This window comes from Chamaea fasciata, unplaced genomic scaffold (genome assembly GCF_029207755.1).
Source record: "Chamaea fasciata isolate MVZ Bird 193981 ecotype frontalis unplaced genomic scaffold, bChaFas1.0.hap1 SCAF_3, whole genome shotgun sequence".
Lineage (NCBI taxonomy): Eukaryota > Metazoa > Chordata > Aves > Passeriformes > Sylviidae > Chamaea > Chamaea fasciata.
In genome coordinates this window covers 75,192,627-75,217,765 of record NW_027094088.1, presented here as the reverse complement: position 1 = coordinate 75,217,765, position 25,139 = coordinate 75,192,627, and the positions used below count along the sequence as shown (strand labels likewise).

Below are 25,139 nucleotides of genomic sequence, written 5' to 3'. Positions count from 1 at the left end.
AACTGAAATAAGTACTTCTGAAGGGGTGCAATATTAAAATCCTATCTGTTTCTATTCCAATTACCTAACAAAGTCCTAATGTACAAGCTAGGGATGATAAAGTTTCATTTAATTAGCAGACAGATAACCTGGTCTGCTGAAGGAATTATTCGCTTTATATTGAGATTCCTAGGGAAAGAGAGACTTTCTGAAATACATGTGAAAAACTGAAGCTACAATAACTGAAAATAGACTGAGAGAATTTCCATCAGCTTCAGTGACAAGTGAGCAGGATATCATTATAAATATATAGGTACTTTCTCCAGACTTTTTAGTCTAGTGTGACAGAAGATGATATTTAAATTATAGTCCGTTGTTTTCCCTTTTATTATCATTATTATCTCACATCCTATATTGTAGTTCTATATTCCTAAATGCATTTTTCATGAATTCTCTGTTTGTATTTATTCAAAATCCGTATTATCTAAGCATATACTCATACATAACCACATAACACATGGTGGTATCGAGATTCCTGTTAACTTAGTTCCTTTTCTGGCTTGTGCATATTGCATAAAGGAAAACTTTTCAAAAGCAGCTACTTGGCTTAGGAATTAAATTCCATTTTCAAAAAATATTTATGCACTTAAGAACACTTTGGCTCAGTGACCTCTATGTCCATTTGGAAAGATGATTCAAAGAGCACAGATAAAACCAATTGTTTCAGCACAAACTGAGATTCAGGCAGGCAGAAAAAAAGAAGTATGAAGAGATGATTGAGAACACTACAGCAGATAAAAGACTGAAAATTAAGTATAAAAAGCATCTCATACAATTTGAGAAACTAAATGCAGGGTAGCTGAAGAGAGGAGAAAAGGCTGTGTTGTGACTACTTATTGAAACTGTCATTGAGGTTTTTTGCTTCTCTTTTTTTCCCCTAAATCCTAATTTTCTCTTCACACTGACAAAATTAACTTGCATATTCTGGATCAGACATTTGTTCCATAGCTGCAGAACTGGCTCGTAGCCCTCTTTAGAAATGCAATATGCACATTTCCCTCACTTGCTAGGCCTATGCAGAGAAGTCGCTGCTCTTGAAGACCCATTTCAAAAGAGAGGCTGGTCTAGATGACCTCCAGAGGTTCTTTCAAACCAAGGTTAACATGGAGTATTCTGAATACTCCATTTCTGATAATGTACCTTAATTTCACCAAGATCTTTGGGTGAAAAGGATAAAGCACTGTGTGTGTATCTGCAGCTGCAATGAAGTTGTGATTGTTTGAAAATCCATTGACTGCATTTAACACAATTAAGAAAATAGTAAGAGATTATGCACACCATGCAGGAGGTGTTTAAACCAGGGAACTTACATCTCTCTTCAGGAAAAAAAAAACCTAACAAAAATTAAAGGCCTTGAAGGAAACCACTTGACAGAATCATGAATAATATCTATCTCATACATCACGTGAGAGGAAAGGAAAGCAGCACCTCTGTCACTCAGAACTGGAAGGAAAGGAAAAGAAAATGGCACATTCTCTCTCCAGAAACACCCTGTATTTCTGAAATGTGCAGTACTGCCTGTGGACTTTGTTATGTCAGTTTTGATTGCCATAGCATGGGACTTGCAAGGAAATGTCATTAAAGCCAAAAAGGCAGTATGTGTGAATTGATGAAAGAGAAATAACAACAATTTCCAGGTGAAAAGTACAGGAAATCAATTGGTCATGCATGTTAGCATGAAATTAAGATTACTGCATGCAGAATCAGAGCCCTCTCTATGTCATATTTCTATGGAAGTGTAACCAGATATTGCACCAGGGATTGGCACAGTTTCCTAAACTAGTCTGGAAAAATTACTTTACTTGACTAACATCCATTTGTTCAACTCAGGTTGTACCTTGTACATCTGAAAGCTCTTAGGTCTTAAATTTAAAATTAACTATATACAAACAAGGAAGCAGGCTAGAGTCTGTGGATTTTTTCCCCCTGGTTAACGTAAAAAAACATGTATGTCTTAAAGGCCCACTATTCTGCAGGTATTACATAGCCTGTTTATCTGTGTTTCATTTAGCCCAGAGTTGTGGTGATCCATCACCAAGCCACATGACACTAAGATCACACATCAGAGATTACCCTGTTTGAATGAAGATACTTAGTGCCTCCTAACACATTCACAGAAAATCAGAGGAGTTCCATTTTGCTGGTGTTGGCTTTCCTACAGGTATTTGGTGATGACTATTCACTGGTGGCACATCAATTTACTCCTTACCCTCCTTTCTCAAACCATAATCTCCCTTTTTTAATTAGAATACTGTTCAGTAAAATTGATTTTATCCCATTAATAGCTTCATTTTTCTTTAATATCTGTAGAGGAAGGTAGCTATAAAGGCTGATTGTTTCCCAGTTAGCATAGCCTGAAAATTAGTGGGGAGATAAGAATCTTTCCTACCTTTGTAGCTTTGACAGAAACAGGAAATTTTCATTTAAAAAGAAAATGTACTTCAACTAACAAGACTGAACAATTTTAAGGGTTATTAACTGTGTTTACATCGCTGTCAATTCTCTTACAAGTGATAAAAATTCTCTCTGTTCCAAAATCCAGAAAGAGGATAATTCAACCATAAGCCTGTGTGGATGCTGGGGTGCACATGTGTGTGTAGATGTTTGTACTGATGTTTTCCCTGGAGGTTTGTTTGTAGTTTTAGGGATGCCTGTGTGCTTCCCCCTCGACAGACAAAGAGGAGGGAACTGCTCTGGTAGGAGCCCATGCCCTGACAGTGACCCCTGCAGGGATGTACTTGGGTGGGGGCAGTGCTTGTGATCCATGGGCCCAGGACAGACTGGGGATAACTGGGGACCTAGGGGGTTGAAGGGAGGGGGAGGCAGGGGAGGGGATGTTCCTGGGGATTAGTAACGGGCTGGGAAATAGATGGTTTATTAATGCTCTGCATGCATCTACTATCATCATTTATTTGTTGGATTGCCAATATTGACCCTGAATATATAGTACACTGATTGTCCTGGATATGTAACACACTGATTTTCAGTGAATTAGGTGTCATTAATTAGTCAATAAACAACTTTGAATGAGTTGGATTAAGCCACGGGAACTGAGATGGTTTCTCCCTGCAGCAATAGCCATTGCAAGAGCTGCTTTGCTCAAACAACTAGAGGGGAAACTCGGGAGCAGTGTGTCACAAGCAGAATGCCTCTGGCTCTGCTCTGGCAGGCTGCAGGAGCAAGATCTTTCATTACCCCCAGGATAGGAGCAGCCCAGGCTCTGCAGTAAGGTGGCTTCTCAAATACTGCCAAACTGTCCTTTTCCCCCACATTTGCTTCTGACTCCTTTTGCATGAGGAGCTGAGAGGTGTGCATATTTCCTATTTGCCTTTGCTGAAGTCATTTGCATCACTCAAAGCCTGTGGAGTGGAGATGCTCTTATCCATCCAGAAGTGTCTCTGATGAGTGATTTGAGGAAAGATTTCAGGAGCCAGTTTGAATATTATTAGCTCACCAAATCTGAATTTTGAGACTCTTTTGGTGAGTAGGTCATAGGAAATAGTCTAAACCATACCCCAAGAGCAGCTGCTTTTCAACCAAAGTTTGGATTTCAAAGACTCCTTAAAGAGTTCTTAAAGTTCATTAAAGACTCTCTAGTATATAAAGATTTTTGATCCTAGAAGAGGATTTTCAGCTTGTAAGGACATCAGATACCAATTTTTTCTTCAATCACAGGTAAATCAAGAAGTCATTGTGGGAAATTAAATCTATAGTCTTTTATCCAACTTGAGTGGAACCTTCCTTGAGTGGAACTTTTCTAAACCCAACTTTTTTTTAACCCTTACCTTTGTGAGAAATAGTGTAAAATCTTAACTGCTGATTCTTTGATTCCAAGAAGAAAAATCCATGTTGACCACCCTTTGCCCCCAAGGTACAGAGCAAATCCCCAGCATCCTATAGAATAATTCCTGCAATACATGTGAAGACATAGTCAAAGTACTAAAGAACAGACTTTGAAAGCCTCAAGTGGAAAGTTCAAAGATTAGAAGAAAGAATAAATCTTTCCTTAGGTCTCCCTGCTCTTAAACTGAACAATGGTTAGGAAAATTACCTTTAAAAAAGATGGTGTAGCTTACTCCTGTATTCACCAATGTGTGCTCTTCTGTTCTTCAGAGGCAGTTCAGGGTATTTCAGCCTGATCAGGCCTGTCTCCCCAAGAATTTGAGATGTTCTTGCCATTATCTTCATTGGCTCAGTCCCTAAAAAGATGTCAATACATTGAATATTAATGTAAATAATTCCAAATAAAATAAACCAATACCACCACTAAAGTACAGAAGAGTTGGTCTTGTTGATAAAGACTTGGTTTTGAAGAATGTTGTTTCAATTTCTTATGATACTACAAATTACTGCTAAGGAATATTACTGTGATCACTAAGCAGTAACGGTTTATATTGACACAAAATTGTAACAGTAGCATATTATTCTTTTTTTTTTTAATAAAATTAGTCCCTTCTTTGGGGACTGGAAAGGAAATCATACTAATTTCTAAATTGGTAGGAATTCTTATAAATGGAGAATAATAGCAAAGAATAGTTTGCCAGACATGTGAAGAACATCAGCTGATTGCTACAGGTGTTGTGAAAGTATAGAATACTTGCCAATCTTGCATTTGCAGGATGAACAATAAAAGAAAACATTTAAAGTCAGATTTTCAACTTCCAGGCAATACTTTTGGACTAGCAATATTTTAAGAGTTTGCCTTGTTGATATTCCTGCTTGGTCCATAGTAATTTCCAGTTCCTCCGTTTCCCTCTGTGAAATCACCCTGAAAAATATCTCCACTGAAAGACACAAATCAGTCTCCACAACTTCCACTGAAGAAATAGCACATGTTAAAACTTCAGACTGCCTCAAGCCCAGCAGTCTGACTTGCATACCCTTCTCTATAAAGTAAAAAAAAAAAAAAAAAAAACCAACTATTAACCTCCATCCACATCAAGAGTAATGAACAGTATTAGCATAAATTTTAATTATAGGAAATTCCATTTTTTTTGAATCTCTGTGTTGCAATAATTTTAGCAATGATGTTTTAAAATGTTTCTTTCTTCCCATACAGCTTTCTTGCCAATATTTCTTATAAATGGAGACATTTTATATACTGGAAATGATGGATGTAAACTATATAGTTTTAAAACTGTTCTCAATAATGTGTCAAGGAAAAAGTGCAAGCATGACAGAAAATGCAGACTTCAAAAAGTAAGAATGTTCAGAGGTATTTAAATATGATTCAGTACATAAGGACAAAAATATTTCATTTTAGAATAAATTGACCTTTCATATTAAGATTGTCCTTATTTAAAAATCACCATTAAAATACTCTAAGAATTGGCAATTGCTTTCAATATATTCATCACTGCTTAAAGTCAGGACTTTTAGACACAACCAGTATTAATTACGTAGGAAAGAAATGCTGTAGGAGATTCAGGGGGCTGTGACTTCTTCCTCCACAAAGAGGGAGCTGTGAGGTCATTAGCACTCTCAGCATACAGAATATTTTTACATCTGAGTGTGCTCAGAGGATAGGACATGTCACATAGAGACATCTAGAGCTGCCAAACACAGTGAAGACAAAACCATTGCAGTGAGCACTCGGGTCTGGAATTTGGCCTTTTCCTCCTTGAACACAGCTTTTAAAGATGGATGCAGTCATATTTGACAGATTAGTGGCCAGCAATGACCTTGTTCCTTAAATTCACCCATCCTCAAAAATTCACTTAAATAGGGTGATACATAAAGTAAAAATTATCCCTCATAGCACGGATAAATATACTGTGTTGCTTTCAGAGATCAGAGACAAAACTACACAGGAGATTGTTCTCAAAAGCAGCAAAGCATTGCATCGGAAGCCTGTTATTCACCTGTACCAAGGAGTAGCTCAGTAACACTTTGGTAAGACAGAGGAAGAAAGATTCAGTGCTGTCCTTGGAAAATGACAGCTTCTGGGAAGTTTTTAAACCAAGTAATATAGCAGGCAAGGGGACAATATTAACAGTCTGCTGCTATTGTCAATTCTTACTGAAAAAGCGAGGTAAAATCTTAGCCATAATTTTGAGTTTGATGGAAAGGAGGAAAAGTTATTCTTTCGCTACAGAAAAGGGAAAAACGTTGATTTAACAAACAAACATCTTCCCCCGTCTTTCAGTATATATTATATCCTGTGCAGCTACATATTCTGTTCTCAGTGGGGTTGTTACTGGCTGAATCACAAGGAAAAAATTCGTAATTTTTTATGCTTTTGGTGTCTCATTTTTATGATTCTTCTGCTGTACCCAAACATTTCAGCCATTCTTGTTTTGTGGATAAAGATTTCAAGAGTGATAGTAACTCACAGTGTGATGGATGTTTTTCCCCCTCACTGAAAAATCAAAAAAAACCCCCACACTGTGATCCCAGCATTGTCCTCTTCATTGCTCTGGAAGACAGCCAAATGTTACCTACAGATAGTATTCATGAGATTCATATATCATGTTCAAAAAGGGGGGGAAAAATCTCAATGTTCCCAGTAATACATTGTAAAATACCAGGAAAAACAGCAGCTTAAAAGACTTATTAAATAATTTGTACCACCAGGAGAGAGCAAAGCCCAGTTAACTGTCCTTTGTCACAGAAAGCTTTTCTGTATGTTCTGTTTGGTGGATGATTACTGTGGGGAACAATCTAGGAAAAATGCTGGTCTGGGTGCTCCAAAAGCCGATTTATAATCATATCTCTATCAGAAATATTATTTCTCTTTTAAATGCAAATTTCTCACAGATGAAGGGTATAGGCTAAATCCAAATAAGAGCAGAGCACTTCTGTGTATTGCAGACGCCGGGATCTAAAACTAAAGAGTTTTTCTCCATTCCCCACACTGACCAGAAAAATCCTCTTTTATTTTGTCTCGGTTTCCTGCAGTTGCTACTTATTGCTACTTATGTTACTTATGCCCACCCTCATGACTACGAACAAGGCATCGCATTAGGTGAGTCAATGAGTCAAAGCAGTGCTGCATTCTCTCTTTTTCTATGAAGAAATCCTACTCCTTTTACATAAGAGGTAATAGTATACAGCAAGTTATTGCCACATCTGCTGATGTTCTTTGCCTTCTGTAGCCTGAAGGGATTCAGGGGCTTACATAATGTATATGTACACCCCTAAACACAATCTGGTTAGGACACACCAAGCCCATGCTCTGAGTCCCTCCTGTTTTTAACAGCACAGAGGTAGCAGCATTTTTAGCAACAAGCAATGCATGGAGAGGCTCCCTTTGAGGTTAGGATTCTCCGAGTTAGTTGTCCACATATAGAAGTCCATATACATCCCATGCTTACATTTCCACTGCTGTTGGTGGAGTTGGAGAGGACTTGAGCTGGCCTGTCTCTGGCTGTCAACATTAGGGTGAACTTCACTCTTGTAGGCTTCCTGAGCTTTTGGGAGCAGATCTGACTGCATGGGAGCTTTGGCACCTTGGGCCCCAGAAAAAAAAATAGACCACAGGAATCTCAAGGTTGCAGCATTTGCCTGGGAAGATGGAGCTCCCACCCCTTTGGCTTTTCTGGTTTTTTAGCAAGCACTGTTCAGTGTGAGAAACAGGACTCCCTGCACTTAGAACAGATGCTTTCAGATGAAAGAAGCTAGGCTCCTTTTTTTGTCTTCTTTCATGCCAGTTTTCTCCTCTGTTGTGTCTCATCACTTTCTAGGTGGTTATTAGCTGATATGACCAGGACTCACCTGACAGAGTTCTTTTATTCTGCATTTCTTCCCTGGAACAGATTTATAAGCAATCAAACATCTCCTATCTGGTAAAAATAAAATGCTTTTCACTATAAGCGAAAGTTACAGACAATCATGAACCGCTCATGGTTCCCAAATCAATTCATTTGAGTACTGAAACAGCCTCTGAGAAACCTCTGTCTCCTGCAGACAGAACTGTAACTTCATAGTGCAATCTCCACTGTGAAAATAGAGTTTGCCAGAGTGAAATTGTTGAATTCAGTCTTTGTTTCAGACCACAAGGATCCTATTTCATGCATTAAGTGCCAAGAAGCTCAATTATTTATTACTTTATAGTTGAAACTGGAAAATTTCCCAGATTACTTATCTAATCTTGAATACTTGTAAAAATGAGAAAAGCAGGGGAAATTTACTAGAATGAGTAAATAACCAGTGAATGGAGACCTCTTTCTCAAAAATATGCAGTCAATATCCTAGATAACTCTGAGTGCTTGGTTGGTTCATGTAGCATTTAATATCCTTGTTTCAGCTAGAAATACTGCAAGGATACTTCTCTGTTTGCCGTTGTGTAACTCTCTGCTGTACTCTTGTCAATTTAGACTGGAAAAATGAAGGGAACAGAAAACCAGAGAGGCTTTGTAAAAAGAAGTTTTCAGTTATTATTGTTAAACATTTACCAGCTTTAAATGAGTGAATAAAAATTCAGTCCATTATTATAGCTTAATCTGATCTCCCTTTTCAAAATGGAATGGTTTTGCAGTCCTTATCTATTTTTGCATCAAGATAATTGTATTTTATTTTTTATTTGCCAAGAGTGTTGATAAAGAAAAGAAAAGCTTCTCTGCAGACACAGTGGCACTAATGTCCATTAAGGAAATGATCTTTAAAAACACTTCTCTTTCATTCAAATTACAGAAAGAAGAAGTTAACTAAGCTAACAAAAATGATGTAAAACATAGATCCTGTTGTGGGAATGTGAGCTTATTTTGATACGTTCAGGATTCAAAAGAATTTCTTTTAATCCATAATGTGTGTCTACACAACCCTGGCTGTGAGAGCAGTGCTGACTCATTGCTCAGAGCTTACAGAGAACCTGGGCAGACACATCAGCTTTCTGAGGGGTGAAAGTGTGAAGTTTAACAGAATCTGGGGTTATTTCCAACACCACCAATTCTTATTATCAGCAGGCTTTTCCTTTGCATTTCATCCACAAAGCTTTTACTGTCTGGAAACCCACAACTACTTGTCTCAGGGTTTTCTGCATCTAACTGCTCCTCTCCTCTGTTCTAACTGATTATAAAGTAATGGTCTTTCAGACTTCATCCAGAGACCCAAATGGAAACTCCTATTGATCCTGAGTTTGAAAAATCCTTAAAGACCAAAGAACTTCCCTCTTTTACAGGGAGACACTGCATATTAGGGGATGTAAATAGATTAAATCTCTTAAGCCTCTCTTTCACAATTCTTTCAGGTGTTACAAAATTTTGCTCCAATTGTAAGTAGCTGTATATAGCAGTCTGATGAGATGTTTTATATCAGACAAAAGAAATGAAAGGCAATGATTCAGTAAATGACCATCATGGTAAAAATCATTTGATTCAATAAAGTTATAAAATCAATAGTGAAATTTGACTGACAGATTCTCCATCATGAATTGATTAGCCTCTTTCAGTGACCATTCATGACAGAATTACCAATGGCAATGGTAATTACCAATGGTTTTCTGTATAATAGAGGAAGATTAGACAAAAATTTTGGAGGAATTCAAAGAAAAATCTTTTCTTCTGTTCACTGAGAATTACACTAGGGTCATGCTGATCACAAATAACTAACACAAAAAGATGTAAAACAGCTGTCATCTGCCTTTGAAGGACCAAGTCTCTGGAAGATTTGGTTCTCAAAAATGTGTGAGGACATTTTTGCGTAATTGAATGAAAGTAGCGTTGCCTATTATTCAAAATGTATTTTCCTTTCCCACAGACAGAACATAATAACTAGACAGCTAACAAGGATTTGTGAAATTATTAGCAATAGCATGAAGTCTTCCTCACCTACAAATGAGGAAGAAATTCTGTTTTCACTCACATATTAACAGTATGAAGTATTATCAACACCTGCAAAGCTGGTCCAGCCTGTACGCATTCCCCTTTCTGATATTTCTTTGGACTCCCTCTCATCCTAGTATTTTATTTCCCCCCTAGCTTCCCTGCCAGCCCCAAGATTTCTTTATTTTAACTAAAATTACCTTCTTCCTAAATTGCACCATCATCTTTTATCTCGTGGGTTGATCCAAACTCTCTTTTCTGTCTTGATTCTAGAACAACGAATTCCTTTACATCAGGTTTCATTGTCTCGTTATGTGTCATAGTGCTTTGTTGGGAGGAGAACCTCAGGAACTCAGGGACAGTTAATAAAGATAAGATGCTGCTCGTCTAACTGAGAGCTGGTGGCATATGTGCAGACAGGTCTGTACCCCTGACCTTTAGCCACCACCCAGAAACTGATCTTCTGTGGTTGCACCATGAGCTGGTTTACCAACAAATTGGAAAAAAACGTAACAAAGACACTGAATATTTCCCTGAGCTTTAGCACTGTTTAGCCAGTTTAAATTGGCTCATTATGAGGTTGTCCAAGAGCCAAGAAAAGGGAGCTGGGGAGTGTAAGCTGCCAGGGACAGTGTCCTGGGTTGAAGTATATTCTATCACCATCTTCATGAACTGTTGAAACCAGGTGAGGCAGTGCTCCCTGCCTCCTCCACTCTGGCTTATCTTCTGTTAATGGGCCCATCAGCACCTTTGCTACACAGCTCACAGATAACCCCCTCCTGGACTATCTCCTGTTAATGGGCCCATCAGGCCTTATCACATGACTCACCATCCCATTGTGAGATGCTCTGCCCAGAGGGAGAAACCAAGCATTCCAGCCTGGATATAAGCTGAGACTCTGAACACCAGAGGGGCGCTTACCCACTGGATTCCCAGAGGACCCGAGCTACCAGACCTTTCTACAGGATCACTGCTTCAGGAAGACCACCTCATCTGGACTGCTTCCATCACTCTGCTCAGGTTGTATTCTGACCCTGTCAGTAGTATTTTGTATTATTGCATCTATTTTATTTTATTTTCTTTCCTTTCTTCCTATTAAATTGTATCTCTGACTTGGAGCCTCTCATTTGTTTTGCTTTCAAACCACTACAGACAGGCTGGGGTTGGAAGCACTTTGCCATCATATGGACTCAGCCAACTTTGCACTCAGAACAAGATGCCCAATCCCTTCATCCTTAGAATAACAAGACCTCAAATATTATTTAAAAATGTATAAACAGGGAGTTTACAATAGATTCAATATGTCAACTATTTCACTGGACTATTGCATTAATCTGTTTTATCATGCTCAGCTTTTATTTGAAATCATAGCATTTATTTATGTCTTATATATGATGTCTGTAAGATAACTTTCACTGTAATTTCTATATAAATTGCTAGACTTAATGAGAAAAATCAGTGCCTCACAGAGATATGCAAGAATTTCCTGGATCAGCTTCATAATGCTCATTTATTAATCAAAAGCATGAAAAATGCTACCCCCTTTCAAATATAAATTATGTCTTGTCCTCATTGCAAAATAGCAAATTCTCAAAATGGAATAAGCATGTCAAGCACAAAATTAAGTTTTGATTTACACATTTCCCAGGGTACATCAGTCTTTATTAATGAAAACTAATATGGCTAAATCTTCCTTACTTTTCTTATATATGTAACCGTATTACAGACTTGCTCTGACATTCCTGAAAAGATTTGTCATTGTTTCCAAAGACTCCAAATCAGTCTCAAAATTTTTTTTTTTCTTTAGAGACAATCTACTTCAAGATCTTTTGAATTAGGCAAATAATTAGAACTTCTTGTTGCAAAGAATAACAGACATATATTTTAAATGGCTTCATCATGTGATATTTACCCCTAAACCAAAACAAGCCTTAGGAACAGGCCAGAGAACACCACAGATTATTTGACAATCTTTAATGTTTGACAGTAAAAATATTCATATTGTTTTGCAAGTTGTTTTATTATGAAAAATGCTGTGTGACAGAGAGGAGCATTTCCTGTGATATTTCCATTGTTTCTGCTCCTGGGCTGGTCAGTCTAAAAGAGGCATCTCTACATTCACAACCTTTCCAAACAGCAACTTGAGGCTTTAGGCTTATTCTCACTACAGTTATTGATATTAAAATTATTCTTGATTTCCACATGAGTCAAAGATGAATTTGTCTTACTGATTTTAGAAAGTTTGTTCCTGGGTTCTGCTTTTGTGACTTCAGAGGCAAACCAATGCAATAATTTTTACTGACTTTTTCTCTTCTTGCTTTATACAGTCTGTAGTTTTTTCTTTCTTGTCTACAGAAGTATGGAAAGCTGCTCGAAGACAGCAAGTGTTTCCAGACAAGTCTGACGCAGAAAAGCAAACAATAGACATCAAAAAATATATAATGTCAGTATGATCGTTTCACACTGTCACTCCAGACTTCACTGCATTTCGACACTTTTGCAACCGTGCTGACTGACATTATTTCAACACAGATACAAAACATTTATTAGACCTCCAGCTGTTCTGTGGTAGCGTAAGTGGGAAGACAATGATAGAATTGTATCCAACTGGTTATATATTAATTCCTTTTTTTTTTTTTTTTTTTTTTTTTGCAAATATTAGATCTTTTAAGATCTAGTCTTACCAAGGGAGAAGCATGCTGTTCTCAAGGGAGCTACTCTATACAGAATGCAGCTAGTTCAGTTTGTCTAAGATTTACAGTTTTACAGAAATGCTTTTGCATTTTCTGCATGTGGGCGATGGTGAGTACAAGATTTCGTGGTAATTTGTCCTAAAACACAAATCAGACACTTATACCTTTTGCTGAATTGTTATGCCCTGAAAGAGGTATTGGCAGCTACACAGATTGTAGACCCAAATCTAAAGGTCACATATGTCAGCTGGATACTTAATATTTTCATCCACAGTTGCAAATCATTGCATAACTGCCATTTGTTCCTTTGAAAATATGCCCTTAAGTGTTTTGCTGAATCAGAGCCTACATGTGGTGTAGCTCACATCATATGGTACACGGTGAAGTCTATAGCTAAAGGCTTCACAAGATTAAGGAAACAACTCTTTCCTGATGTACAGCTCTGTTTCTTTGCTGTCTGTAACTTCAGTGAAAACAAAATGTTTCTCAATTCCAAGAGATAACAGAGATTGAAAATGAAATAAGGAAAACTTTGCAGGACAGCACAGGGATACCTGTGATCACATTGCTGACAGGGAATCTCAGGAAACAGAAATAGCTTACCAGAATCAAACGAGTCTTGTGTTTTCCTAATGTTTTTGGGGAAGGAAAACAGAGTTTGTATTAGCCAGCTGTCAGTGTCAGATCTTGGTCAATTACAGAACTGATGAGACATAGAACTTCACTGAGATGAGGAGAGCGAGGCTGTGGCATTCCTATAGCCTGTTACTTTTACCTGTTTTATCAGGTGCTGCAAGCTGGTGGGTCAGGAAGCACTGGGGACTTTCCAAGTTCAACAATTAAAAAAATGTGAATAATTTATTCAGAGATATATGTTAATAATGATATTATTATTGAGGAAATACATTTGGTGGAGAAAGGATATGATGGTAGCAATGAACAAAAATGTTCCCAGAATTTGAAGGCAGCCTTTTAGATGTACTTACACAGTGCTGAGTCTCTCTTCACTGATGTCTTCCTTTTCCATTGTTGCTAATGTTCTTTGCCTGATCACACAATAACAATCTCATCTCATTCTCTTTCACCACATTCTACTTTGATAACTATTTGGCAGTTTAGACCCCTTTCAGATATCCAGCCCATCAAATAGTCACAAATGGCTTGTCTCTGTTTCATATTAATTAGATACACAATACTTGAAATTATCATTCCCATATTTGAAATTTTCATAGCTAAAATACCCATATTTTACTTATCTTTTGGTTTAATCTGTAGGGTAAGTTCATAAAAGCAGGACAAGCTGTATCTTTCTGTTCTGAATTGCAGATCAAATGTTGAATGTGAGTTGCTTTTTCCTTTTTTTCCCCAGCAAAAATATATATTCATATTCAGTGGATTTTGTCATAGGCTTTGTCATGTCTTGACAAATAATGTTGAGCTTCAAGTTTGGTTACTCAGGTTCAGTTTGTAGAATTTCTGTAATTTGAGTTTAGCAGGTGATTTATTTATTGGAGTAGGTACATCAATCTTACATCATTCATTCAAATATACCTGATCTTATTAAGATATTGTCCTGGTTTCAGCTGAAATAGAGTTAATTTCTTCTCAGTTGCAGTTACAGTACCGTATCTTGGATTTGGAATGAGAATAGTGTGGATAATATGCTCATGTTTTGGATTTTGCCAGGTCGTGTTTATTCTAAGTCAAGGACCTTTTTCCAGGTCTTGTGCTCTGCAAGTGAGGAGGTGCACAAAAAAAATAAAAAATTTAAAAAAAAAAAAAAAAAATCGGAGGGAGGATGGCCAGGGCAGGTGTCCCAAACTGGCCAAAAGGATATCCCACACTGCAGGGTTTCATGCCCAGTATATAAACTGGGGGAACTTACTTGAAAAGGGGGCTGAGTTGGACTGAGGAAGAAGAGTCTAGCATCAGTCAGTGTGTGGTGAGGAAATGTATTATGCATCACTTGTTAAGGTTTTTTTACCATTATATTATGAAAAATAGTAATATTATTACTATTATTATATTAATAATTTTTACTCTATTTTACTTTGTTTTCTATTTTTAAACTGTTCTTATATCAACCTACAAGTTTTACTTTGTGTTCCCCATTCCACCAGGGTGGCAGGGAGAGAGGGGTGTTGAGGGAGCAGCTGTCTGAAGCTTAATTTCCAGCTCGGCTTAAACCATGACAGATACCAAAAAGATTTCTGAGTGGGACTGCATAGCAAATGTTCAAAGCAATAAAACACATTACTGGAAACCATAATAATACAAAATATTATCCCATCAGTAGTAAGCTTTGTGAACATTCCCGGTAGGAGTGTACAACACCATCTATCATTTTTTAAATATTATAATATAAGCAAAAAAGTGGTGTTTAGTATAAATTACATTTACATTATGAAGCAAATATATTATTTTAGAAATAATAATAATAATGCTGAATGGGACATACATCAAATGAGAAAAGAGATGGAAGCATCCTGTGCTTATTAATAGTAGTCATTTCAAGGCAGACAGCTCAAGATTAGATTGTTCTAGTATTGTTTTTCATGGTATTCAACAACCTTATTTACAAACATGTAATAAAGTCAAACACAGAGAAACATGTTTATTCATATGTTTTCTTTCCTTGAATGTATCTATATCCTTTGTGTTGCCCTGATTTTTCACTCTTCGGTGTCCCAAGCATCACTGGACAGGACTTGGTACAGGTTTACTCCACCTCAGTTTGAGCAACTCAGCCATTGCAGAGGTTAGGCTGAACAGAACTAACAAATTTTGTGATTTGTCCCTGCACACTTTATTTGGGAATATCTATTACCTTGAACTCCTCAAGAAAGACAGCAGTCAAAAGATGAGTGTCAAAATTTCTGGGATCTCAATTTCCTTTTGAAATGTCTGCATCTTATAGTTTTACAATGCAGAACTATGTTTTTCTTCTAGCCAATCCATCTGTTAAACACTAGAGGTAACGGAACTCTTCACTGTGTTTCTGCAACCTGGCGTATTCTCATGCAATTTTCCAGGCAGAAAACCTGTGGAAACACCTGCCCACGCATCACACCCATGCCAGACCTGTCTTTGGCAGATACTTCCCCACTCACCCAGCAGAACCAGCTGCTACCAGACTCCAGGGGCACCAAATCCTCATTCCAGTGAGTGAAAATTGAGGTAAACATGCCGGGTTTGTAAATCTTACTGGGACTTACCCACAGGAATAACACCAGTATCAAGTTCTTCTTCACTGTTAATTCTGAGCACACCTAAGGATACACCAAAGAAAGTCAAATTACAAATAATCAGGAAATTTCTAGGTAAAAAATTAAGCATCTTCTGGATAATGTACTCTTCCATTAAGATGTGCATTTTCTACTTTTTTCATTTAGGCATACAACCTTTGTCTTCTTTTTGTATAGTGAAGTCTGTTGTAAATCTTCTTCTTTTATCCTCTTAAAGCCTTAATACAGAAAATATTCTATTTACAATGAAGCCAGTACTTGGAGAAGCAAAAATTTCTCTCTCTGCAGCATTAAAGAAGGACAGAGAAGTCAGTATCTCACCTTCCATTTTCTTTGCAGTCTGGGGCTATAGCCTTATGATACGAACATCCTATGTGGAGAAAATCTATGCTTTTATCTGAATCTCAGATATCCTATTTCTAGTGCAAGGTGATAAGCTACTATGAAGAGTTCAGACAAGGTTCTGTGCTATCATTTCCTATTGTTTATCACCAGTTCTGTTAAAAAAAAGGCTTCAAAGTTTATAATGTTTTTATTATTACACAGTATCCTCACCTGATCTGCAGAGACATTGGCTCTTTCAGGAAACACTTTTACAATGTAGTCTTAATTCCGTACAAACAGAGGATATAAGACATAAAGAATGAGTAGCCAACACCTGAACAGCATTTTGCACAATTATGCCCATTCTTTCACTTCAAAGTGTTTGTAATTATGTTTTATCATACTCAAAAAGGATGCGGAAAAAGTAATAGGGAACTCTCACTGTAGTGCCTCATTGTATAAGAATCAAGGACATAAAAAGAAGATCAGGTAATTGCCCCAAAATGACTGTCTCATCAATGTCTCAAATATGAAAACTTACAGTTAAAGTGATGAAAATTATGCACATAAGAAGGTAATGGCATGTAACAAGGAAAAACACTCTTTCACAACCATAGCTATAAAAGCATCTTCTAGCAAAATTGCTGTTTTATAGGTATGGTATTATTCAACAACAGTAAGGAAAATAATCTAAATGTCTGCCAGCATTTAACTGCATTGAAAACCACTGTATAAAAAGCCAAGAATCTCTTTGGATGTCTTTGTCAGTGACTTGAACCTGAGTGCCAGGAGGGGATTCAGCTTCAGATAGAGACATTGTCATCACAGTATCTTTGTGTGGGTATTTACACAAGGTAAACATTCAAGCCCCACCTGCTAACAGATTTTTAATCAATGGATTTAGAGGCATCCAACTAAGATTTCAGCAGACACTAGCATTTGATCAGCTGAATTGTTGCCTCAGCTGTATCTGACAGAGAACTACATTTCATTGCCTAAACACAACTATCTCATACTGGTGTTAATGCATTACAACATTCCCTTGGTTTCTGCTTATCCCTCCAAAGGACACAGGGTTTTTTCTCATCCCATGCAGAAGGCTCAGCCACTACAGAGAGCTTCAAATGGCATGAGCTGGCCCATATTTAAAGAACTGCTTTTGTTTATCCTACTTTTATGAATTGAAATAGGAATTTTTTTTATTCAGCTTAATGTTCGTGCTTCAGTTTTTGCAGACAGGTCTTTCTCCAGTAATCATGAGGGACCTTGGCAGTTAGGTTTTCCCTTAGGTCCCAAATATTTAGTCATACATATCTTCACTACAATAAAAGAACAAATTATAAAGTCATAGAAATATGACCACTAGATTTTAGAGTTATAAAGCTTTATTTGAATGCAGTGAGCATTCAAATAAGAGTAATTTATTTTATATAACTTCTGGCTATTGCAAGTTCATGACTGCATAACAGGTATAAGATCAGTGGAGACATTCATTAAAGAAAGCACAAAAGAATCAAAAATCATGAATCATACATCAGAACTACACTATGACTCCTTTGAGTGGTACAGACATTATATTCACTGTAGACATTCATTTCATTTAATTTGTTTTATTCATTTGTTTTCTTCAGAGAAAAAATGTAAAATATATCAAATCAGTGCTGACATCTGACCATTAAGGGATCTGCATCAATAATAAAGCATAAATTCTCATCTCAGATAATTCCCTTAATATAGAGCAGAAATAATGAGTTGAACTTGATTTGAGAGTTCAGTATTATTAACAGGTATATCCAGTTCAGAACCTGATTGCCCTTAAACTGAGGATGCAGCCAAGGCCTCTCTAGGACTGACTCACTTTGACAGTACAGTTCCTGCTCGCAGTACTAGTCAAAAAAACTCATATGCAATTTTTGATGGAGGAGCTATTGTACTGTAACTTAACCTTGTGATAGCTCTGATTCATGGACTGATCACACTGATAGTTAAGATACTTCTTGATTTTCCTTGAACTCCCTATGGGAGCTGCCCTTCCTTGGTGGGTCATACACTGGGACCAGCACAGTGGCCAGCCACTTAGTGTGTCTTGGATCTTCTTAGGAGTCAGTCTACTGGTCTCCATCCTTTCTGAGCTGTTTGCAAGGAAGGACTAAAAGTCAGGGGAAAAGAATTGTGGGACAGCTATTTAGCTGGCAATTGCACAGTGTGATACATTTTGATGATTCTAAATGTATGTGAAAGGTATATAGAGATGCAGCAATTCCTGCATGTTTTGTCTGTTTGAATAATTACCTATAATAGTATTTTTATTGTTGAGTTGCTAGATTCAATTAGGTACCTATTATATTTCTTTTGCTACTTACACATCAGTGGGGCTTTAAAAAACCTTAAGTGTTTTTCCTCAGATGCTCTGTGCTTCCTAATGAATAGAAGTATTGCAGTATAATCACATCTCTCTTATCAGTTGCAATATTAACCTTGGCCACTTTAAAAAATGTTTTCATGTTTCTGATATCATGATGCCATATTCTACCAGGGCAAACAAATGAAATTTCAATTGTGAAATCTCTGACAAAGCTATAACAAACATGTCATATTATGAAAATCACTCTTCTCTAAAAATAGTCAGGAACAAACTCCATCCCTTTTTCAAGAGCCTGTCAGACCGTTTCCTAAAAAATGTTCATACAATGATTCTCTTCTTTATTATATTTCCATATTATCACTGAATAATCTTTCATAATTTCTTAAAATTATTACAAAGTGATGGATTGTACGACAAAGAGACATTAGGAAAGTGATTTGTTTGTTTATGGGATGTTTTAAGGAAATTAAAGTGCTGAAAATATTAAAATGAGCAAACAGAAGAAAAAAGCTGTTATAAAGGCTCCAAAAGCACTTGAATTTAATTGCTCTGACCGATTGTACTCAGTAAACAATACTGTTGGGATTTTCTATTTTGGTGCTAAGACATTTCTGAAACAGAATCGTTAGTAGCCTATATGCATATACTTTTTTTTTTAACTAAACAATAGGGATTTGTAGAATATTTTTGCTGTTCTGGAACCACAGTACCACAGAGGTCCTCTTGATACCCTCTCTATCCTGATTTTTTTGATTCATTTTAACAAGGGAATCTTTTTTTTCCCCTATTTCACATTGGCTGTAATTTCTCTATTACACAGTGCCAGTAAATCAGTAATATTTTTTCATGCCAATATATTTTTCAGATGCAAATGGGCAGATTACAGATCAGGTGCAGAAAGGATGCTTTTTCTGAAATGCACAAGCTTCTCACTGTCTTTTCACCAAAGCTATTAGTCTTTCAATTAGCCCGAGTGACAATTCCTGAGCATCATACTAACTTTCTATTCTTTTGCATTTCTATTTTTCATTTTTATTTCACTTCAATTCACTTGACATATGAACAGTTGGGTTGTAGGTTTTTTATTAAATTCAGTGCATATGCTTCACTTCTTGGTTTTCTCAAACTATGCTAATTGTTTTGCAAGGAAGAGAGTCAAAGATGTTGATGTTACCTTAGTTTCCTATGCCTGTGTATTTGCCAGAAATTCCACACCAGATTTTTTTCATATTTTTCTGTGTACAGGAATTGTTAAAAGCATATGCAATATTTATTTTCCCATCTAAAAATGTTTAACATCTATGGGGCAACTCTACCCAACTGTAGAGATAAAAAAATAGAATAAGGATAGCATACCTTGTTTTCAGTTTCTTTTACTTCAGTGTAACAGATAAAAATAAGGAGGTGGCAACGATTTATGGCCTCATACTCGTAGCACTGCTTCTCTATGCTGCATATTGACTATATTTAAAGTCTAGTTGGTGGTAGGAATGGAAAACATCCATTTGAAAAGAAAAAAAATGACTAGATTATTCACTCATGTCCATTTCACTTGCCTCGTTCTTTGTTGATCACCGTGTGAACCTAGTATATGTTAAGCCTGGAAATCACATAAGTGCCCCTTACTCTTCAGTCAGAACTCTAGAGAAGAATTAGATTATCTGCTTGACCATCTTTTCTCCAGGGAAAAAAAAAAAAAGTTACAATATGTACATTGGTATTTTAGAAAAATGGAAGTTCAAAATATGTGGTGTGCCCTTAGAGTGGACTATGATCATGTTTGACATCTGTTAGTTCTCAGGTGAGGTCATTAGTTTGTGAACAGGTTATGTGATGATCTGTGGACAGGAACATTGCATTCTCCAGGATTTATGTTGTGTCTTTTGCTTCATACAAGCAATGATGGAATTAGGGGATATTTCCTTCCTTATTTTGTCATAAACCTTTCATCTTGGGAGACAGGAAGTAGTGCTTTCAGGTCTATTAATAACATCACAAATCTTGCTGACATGCACATTAAAAATTCTCATGGTCTTGTGTGACAATATTCTGAAGTCTTCAAAAGAATTTCCAGCACCCTTAAATTTAGAGGATGAAGCCTAAATGACAAAAATTGCTCTTTTGTGCCTACTTGTGCACAAGAGAAAGAGAACCAGTGGGTTAGGAAAGTTAAATAATAGTGATGTAAATACCAACAAAGTGTTATCATAGGAATGAGAAGAATACTTCAGGGTACAGAAAGAAGAAACTGAGAGAAAGAGGAAGAAGAAAATGTGAGGTAAGATAATGTAGGTGACTTAAGAGAAGAGGTCAAGGGATGGAGGAATAATTTGAGATGGAAGATAGTGCAGGGAAGGTCTGGAAAGACAAAGAACGTTAAGACAAATCTGCAAGCAGTGGAGAAGGGGTCTGTCTTGTTGAACATCCAGTCAAATTTGCAGTGAAAACCTTATATCAATAAAATTTTGTCATAGTCGAGACAGCCACTGCCTCAGAGTGCTTCTTTAAAAACTTCAGGGGGCTTCAAGAATCTGCACCGTGTTATCTGGAAGTCTTTCATACCTTCTCTATGCATCAATCCTATGGGCAGCTCCACACAGCTCTGGCTCTTTCTTTCTTCCTTCTGCAGTCCCAGCTCTCTGCTCTCTGTCCCTAGCATGGCCACCTAAACCTCTCTGTCCTTCATACGGTGGCTTACCTTATCTGTTCCTCACACAACCCCCTGTCCCTTCCTCCTCACAGCACGGCCAGCAGACTCCAACTAACTCTCCACCAACTAACTCACTCTCGTCACACCCATAGCTGTGAGGGCGAGGCTGTTCACACTCTGGCAATTAAGACAGCTGCAATATATCAGAGGCAGGATTGCCTTTAGCACTATCTCTGTCTGATTTCCCTCACAACGTAATCAAAAACAATGGTTCAAAGCAAGGTTCATAGGAATGTCTTCAGTGACTATACTTGGCCAGCAAACATGAAACATCATTTTATAGCCAGAAGACCTGGGATAGGAATAGTTAGACTCAAGAATAAATCTGAAAAATATATTGCATAAAAAGCAAACAGAAAAAGAGCATCTCACCATTCCTTTATTATGTCAGGATTTGAAATATGAAATCAATTAGCTTGCTTATATTAATTTATTTGTTATGGCAAAACTTTATTCAACAAATATTCAGACAGATATGTTGTCTTGGTCAGACAAAATCGCAGCATTCTCCCTCTTTTGAACTAAATCCACTAAATACAAGGAGAAATGAAAAGAAAATGAGAAGAGCAAAAACAATTGAAAATGAAGGTTGAAAGCCACATAGGAAAGAGAATATATTATTAGACAAGAACTCACATATTAAAAACACATAGTCTTTGATATGAAAATGGGGTTTTGACCCTTCTGGCCAGTCACACAGTTGCAATTCTGAATCGAGGAAAAGTAGAGAATAGCAAACTGGGCACATCTATCTCTCAAGCTGGTTTACAGAAAGGCTGTAGTGTGTGTAAATTCAGGAGTCCTCTAGAGTTAATTGCCAAGCATTTCCTTTTTGACAGATTATGGGTAGTAAAAAAAAAGTTAAATATTGCTGTGATATAAATACCAGTTATATATTGCTGTTCTGGAAAAAAATAAGTATAATTATCTTTCTAAGCAGCTTCAAATCTCTTAAAAACTTTTAACAGAGTTTCATGCTTTAAATCAGAAAACAAAGACTCTAAGAGTGATGGTCTAGCTTGAACAAAACTATTCAGCCTTTCCCCATTATCTGTTTAATTTCCCAGGTAGCCTTTTCTAGAAGGGTGAATAGAATTTTCATACCAACTTTCATTGGTGACCCATGTAATTGCCTTTAGTCATATGTTACATGAAAATCCATCTTTTGAGATGTGTAATGACAGAAAGGCAGCTTTTTTTTCCCGTAATTGCAAGCAACCTTTATAAGAAAGAAATCACTAGCAGCTATTCTGCTAGTGATTCTGATATACTCAGCCAAAAAAAAAAAAGAAAAGAAAAAAAAAAAGAAGAATGAGAAACACCAATTTTAAATTGCCCCTTTTTCAATAAAACAGTTTTATTATCAGCTCTGAAATGGATGTGTGTTCACTCATAATAAAGTTTGATAAAATACAGTCTTATTGACCTTAACAATTTTTGCTGTTTTTCCTGTTCATCACTTATAGTGATATCTGTAGAGAGCATTAAGGCTTTTTTTATATTTTAAAATGAAAGCTCTTCCTAGAGATAATGTACCAGCACTCCAGCTATCTGCATGACTTGTCCATATAGTCACATTATTTTAATATATTCAAGACATTTGCATATTGATTTATTTACTGTGAAAGACAAGATCTTTATTCATTTGCTCTTTACAGGTAGGGAAGCATCCCCAAAGAGGAGCATTCCTTGAGACCAACAACAGCATTAATTCAGTGCACCAGAGTCCTTGGAACTGGTATCCTGGAACACCATTGCCTATCAATTTTCTGAGGATTCTCTTGACACCAGGAGAGCTGTTATATTTAGATGCTTATCTGCTTTTGACTGCAGTGCAGTACTTGCGAAGATGTCTTTCATTTTGAGGCTTAACACATTAAATATCACCTGATCTGAAGATGTTTGAGAGTGTAGAGCCTCTTGCATAGAATAAATGTCTTGTCTAAAAATAGCATTACATTTCTGCGTAGTCCTTCATTTTGTGTAGCTCTACTTTGCACATAAATTAAGGCACAAAAAGAAACTAAAGGTCTGTCTTCACACTGACAGAGGTAAGAAATCTCAAAGCTTAAAAAGAAGGTCCTCTGACATTCCTACTCAAAATCTCACCAGAATGTCCAAATACTGCATTGAATAGCAGAAGCTACCCTTCAAAGGCTTTTAAATGGAAAACAGAAAAAATGAAAGCTGTAGTGTCATGCTGAATCACAGATATAACAGCACAGATTAAAGCTGCAATAACTCACTGAATATTCACTTTGATTATGTGAGGTTTAAATAAGGCCTTTAAACCAAGATTCCTCTGTGATTAAATCTTTAGTGTACACCCACTTAATCTCTTAAATTACTCTTTCCTAACATTTTAGGAAATAATGGATCATTAGAATAAAATTACTAGTCTGGTAGATTAAAAGAGAAGAACAAAGTAACCATAAGCCACACAGGCTGTGTTGTACTGTGGGTTAACAATCACAAAGCACTGGACAACAACAGCCTGTTTGCCTATGTCATATGAATATCCCCCAAATGAGGAAATGTGTCATTTGAATGTCTACCCACTGCAGTCCTTTTGAAATCACATTTCTCGTACACAGATCTGAAAATATCCTGAGCATATGCTTTTTAACACTAAAGATTTGAGCTGGATCTTCACAAATGAAAAATAATTAATGCTATGCTACGAAATCATCATCTGCAAGCTGTCCATAGCTACCAGTCCAGTTCTCCTAAAGCACTCTCTGGTAAGGGGCCTATTCCCTGCATACCCACATAGAATTGCTTATCTTTATTTTATTTACAGCTAAATGTGTAACTTCAAGTTGTGCTCATTTAACAGGAAGAGGAGAAAAGTTAGCAAGACTGTAATGCATTGAAGCTGTAGGATGACTGACTAGCTTGTCAAAGTTGACTTGGAAAAAATCTGGGCCATAACAGCAATAAAGAAACATAGGATTAGGGTTAAGGTTAAGATTTTTTTACAATATAGCCCTGATGTCTTACCATGCCTATTAAAGAAATGAGGATTTTCTTCCCTACCAGTCTATTCTGTGCTCTTTCCTTTGGTAGCATCAGAGCTATTGACATGGCTAATCATAACCTTTTCACTCCACATTTAGGACAGAGAGGACAGCACGAAAAACACTTGGGAGTTTCATTCCTATTATTTTAGTGGTTTTCCTGTATTGAGGGTAGGCAGATTGTGTGAGAGCAAATGAAAAAGGAAGGGAAGGGAAAGGGGAATATAGGGAAATCTCTGTACTATTGAAGAACTGGAAAGACAATAATTTCCTCCAGATGCTGTTTTTAAAGATGCTGCTTATAAAACATGGGACAAAATCCTACATATAGAACAATCTTGCAAGTCCAACCTATGAGGTATTTCCAGTCAAATGCCTTGGTGAGTCATAAATTAATTGAAAAGATATAACTAGCAACACAGTCCTAAAAATTATAGTTATACAGCAGACATCCCCAGCCTGGGAGCAAAAAGATGATTTAATGAATTGCCATCATACTACTCTCCTTTTTCTTTCAGTATTAGTATTTGTAGTAGTGGATAGGATCAAGGTGGAAATTACTTTTCCAGACCATCCTCTTTTTTTCTTTTTCCAAATTTATGACATCTGTGTTGTTGGTTCATTCATAATTAAGACCATGAACATATCTCTCTCCAGCACGTGTATTTTTCATTCATTTGTCATACCAGAATGTACACATCAAGGAATGTTCCTTACAACAGAATTATTTACACTGTGTTTGGGGAACCAGTTTTTTATGTTGTTGTTTTTATTGATTTTTTTTTCCCTTGAAGTCAGCTCTAATTTCTTCTATGGTTATACTGATGGAGAAAAATAAAAATTCAGTAAAAGAAAATAAAATTAATTTAAATTTTAACTGCTTTAAAACAGTTTCAAAAACTGTTATGTACTTTGTGAAGTCTGTAAATTCCATTTTAGCACTTGTATAATCAGTAAAGCCACAGGCAACATGTATGCAAAATGT

At 36.7% G+C, this 25,139-nt stretch overlaps 1 protein-coding gene across 2 annotated transcripts in view; it reads left to right on the top strand.

Moving 5' to 3' along the window:
* Positions 1-23,016, top strand: part of MANEA (mannosidase endo-alpha) — a 91,726-nt gene extending 68,710 nt beyond the window's left edge. The window contains exons 5-6 of one of the 2 annotated variants that reach the window (XM_066179535.1): positions 15,526-15,654; positions 22,796-23,016. In XM_066179535.1, coding sequence (XP_066035632.1) covers positions 15,526-15,654; positions 22,796-22,799 — 133 coding nt within the window. In that variant the 3' untranslated portion in view covers positions 22,800-23,016. The remainder of the gene's footprint in view (positions 1-15,525; positions 15,655-22,795) is intronic. The other variant, XR_010720071.1, reaches the window with a different exon arrangement.
* The last annotated feature ends 2,123 nt before the right edge of the window (positions 23,017-25,139 follow it).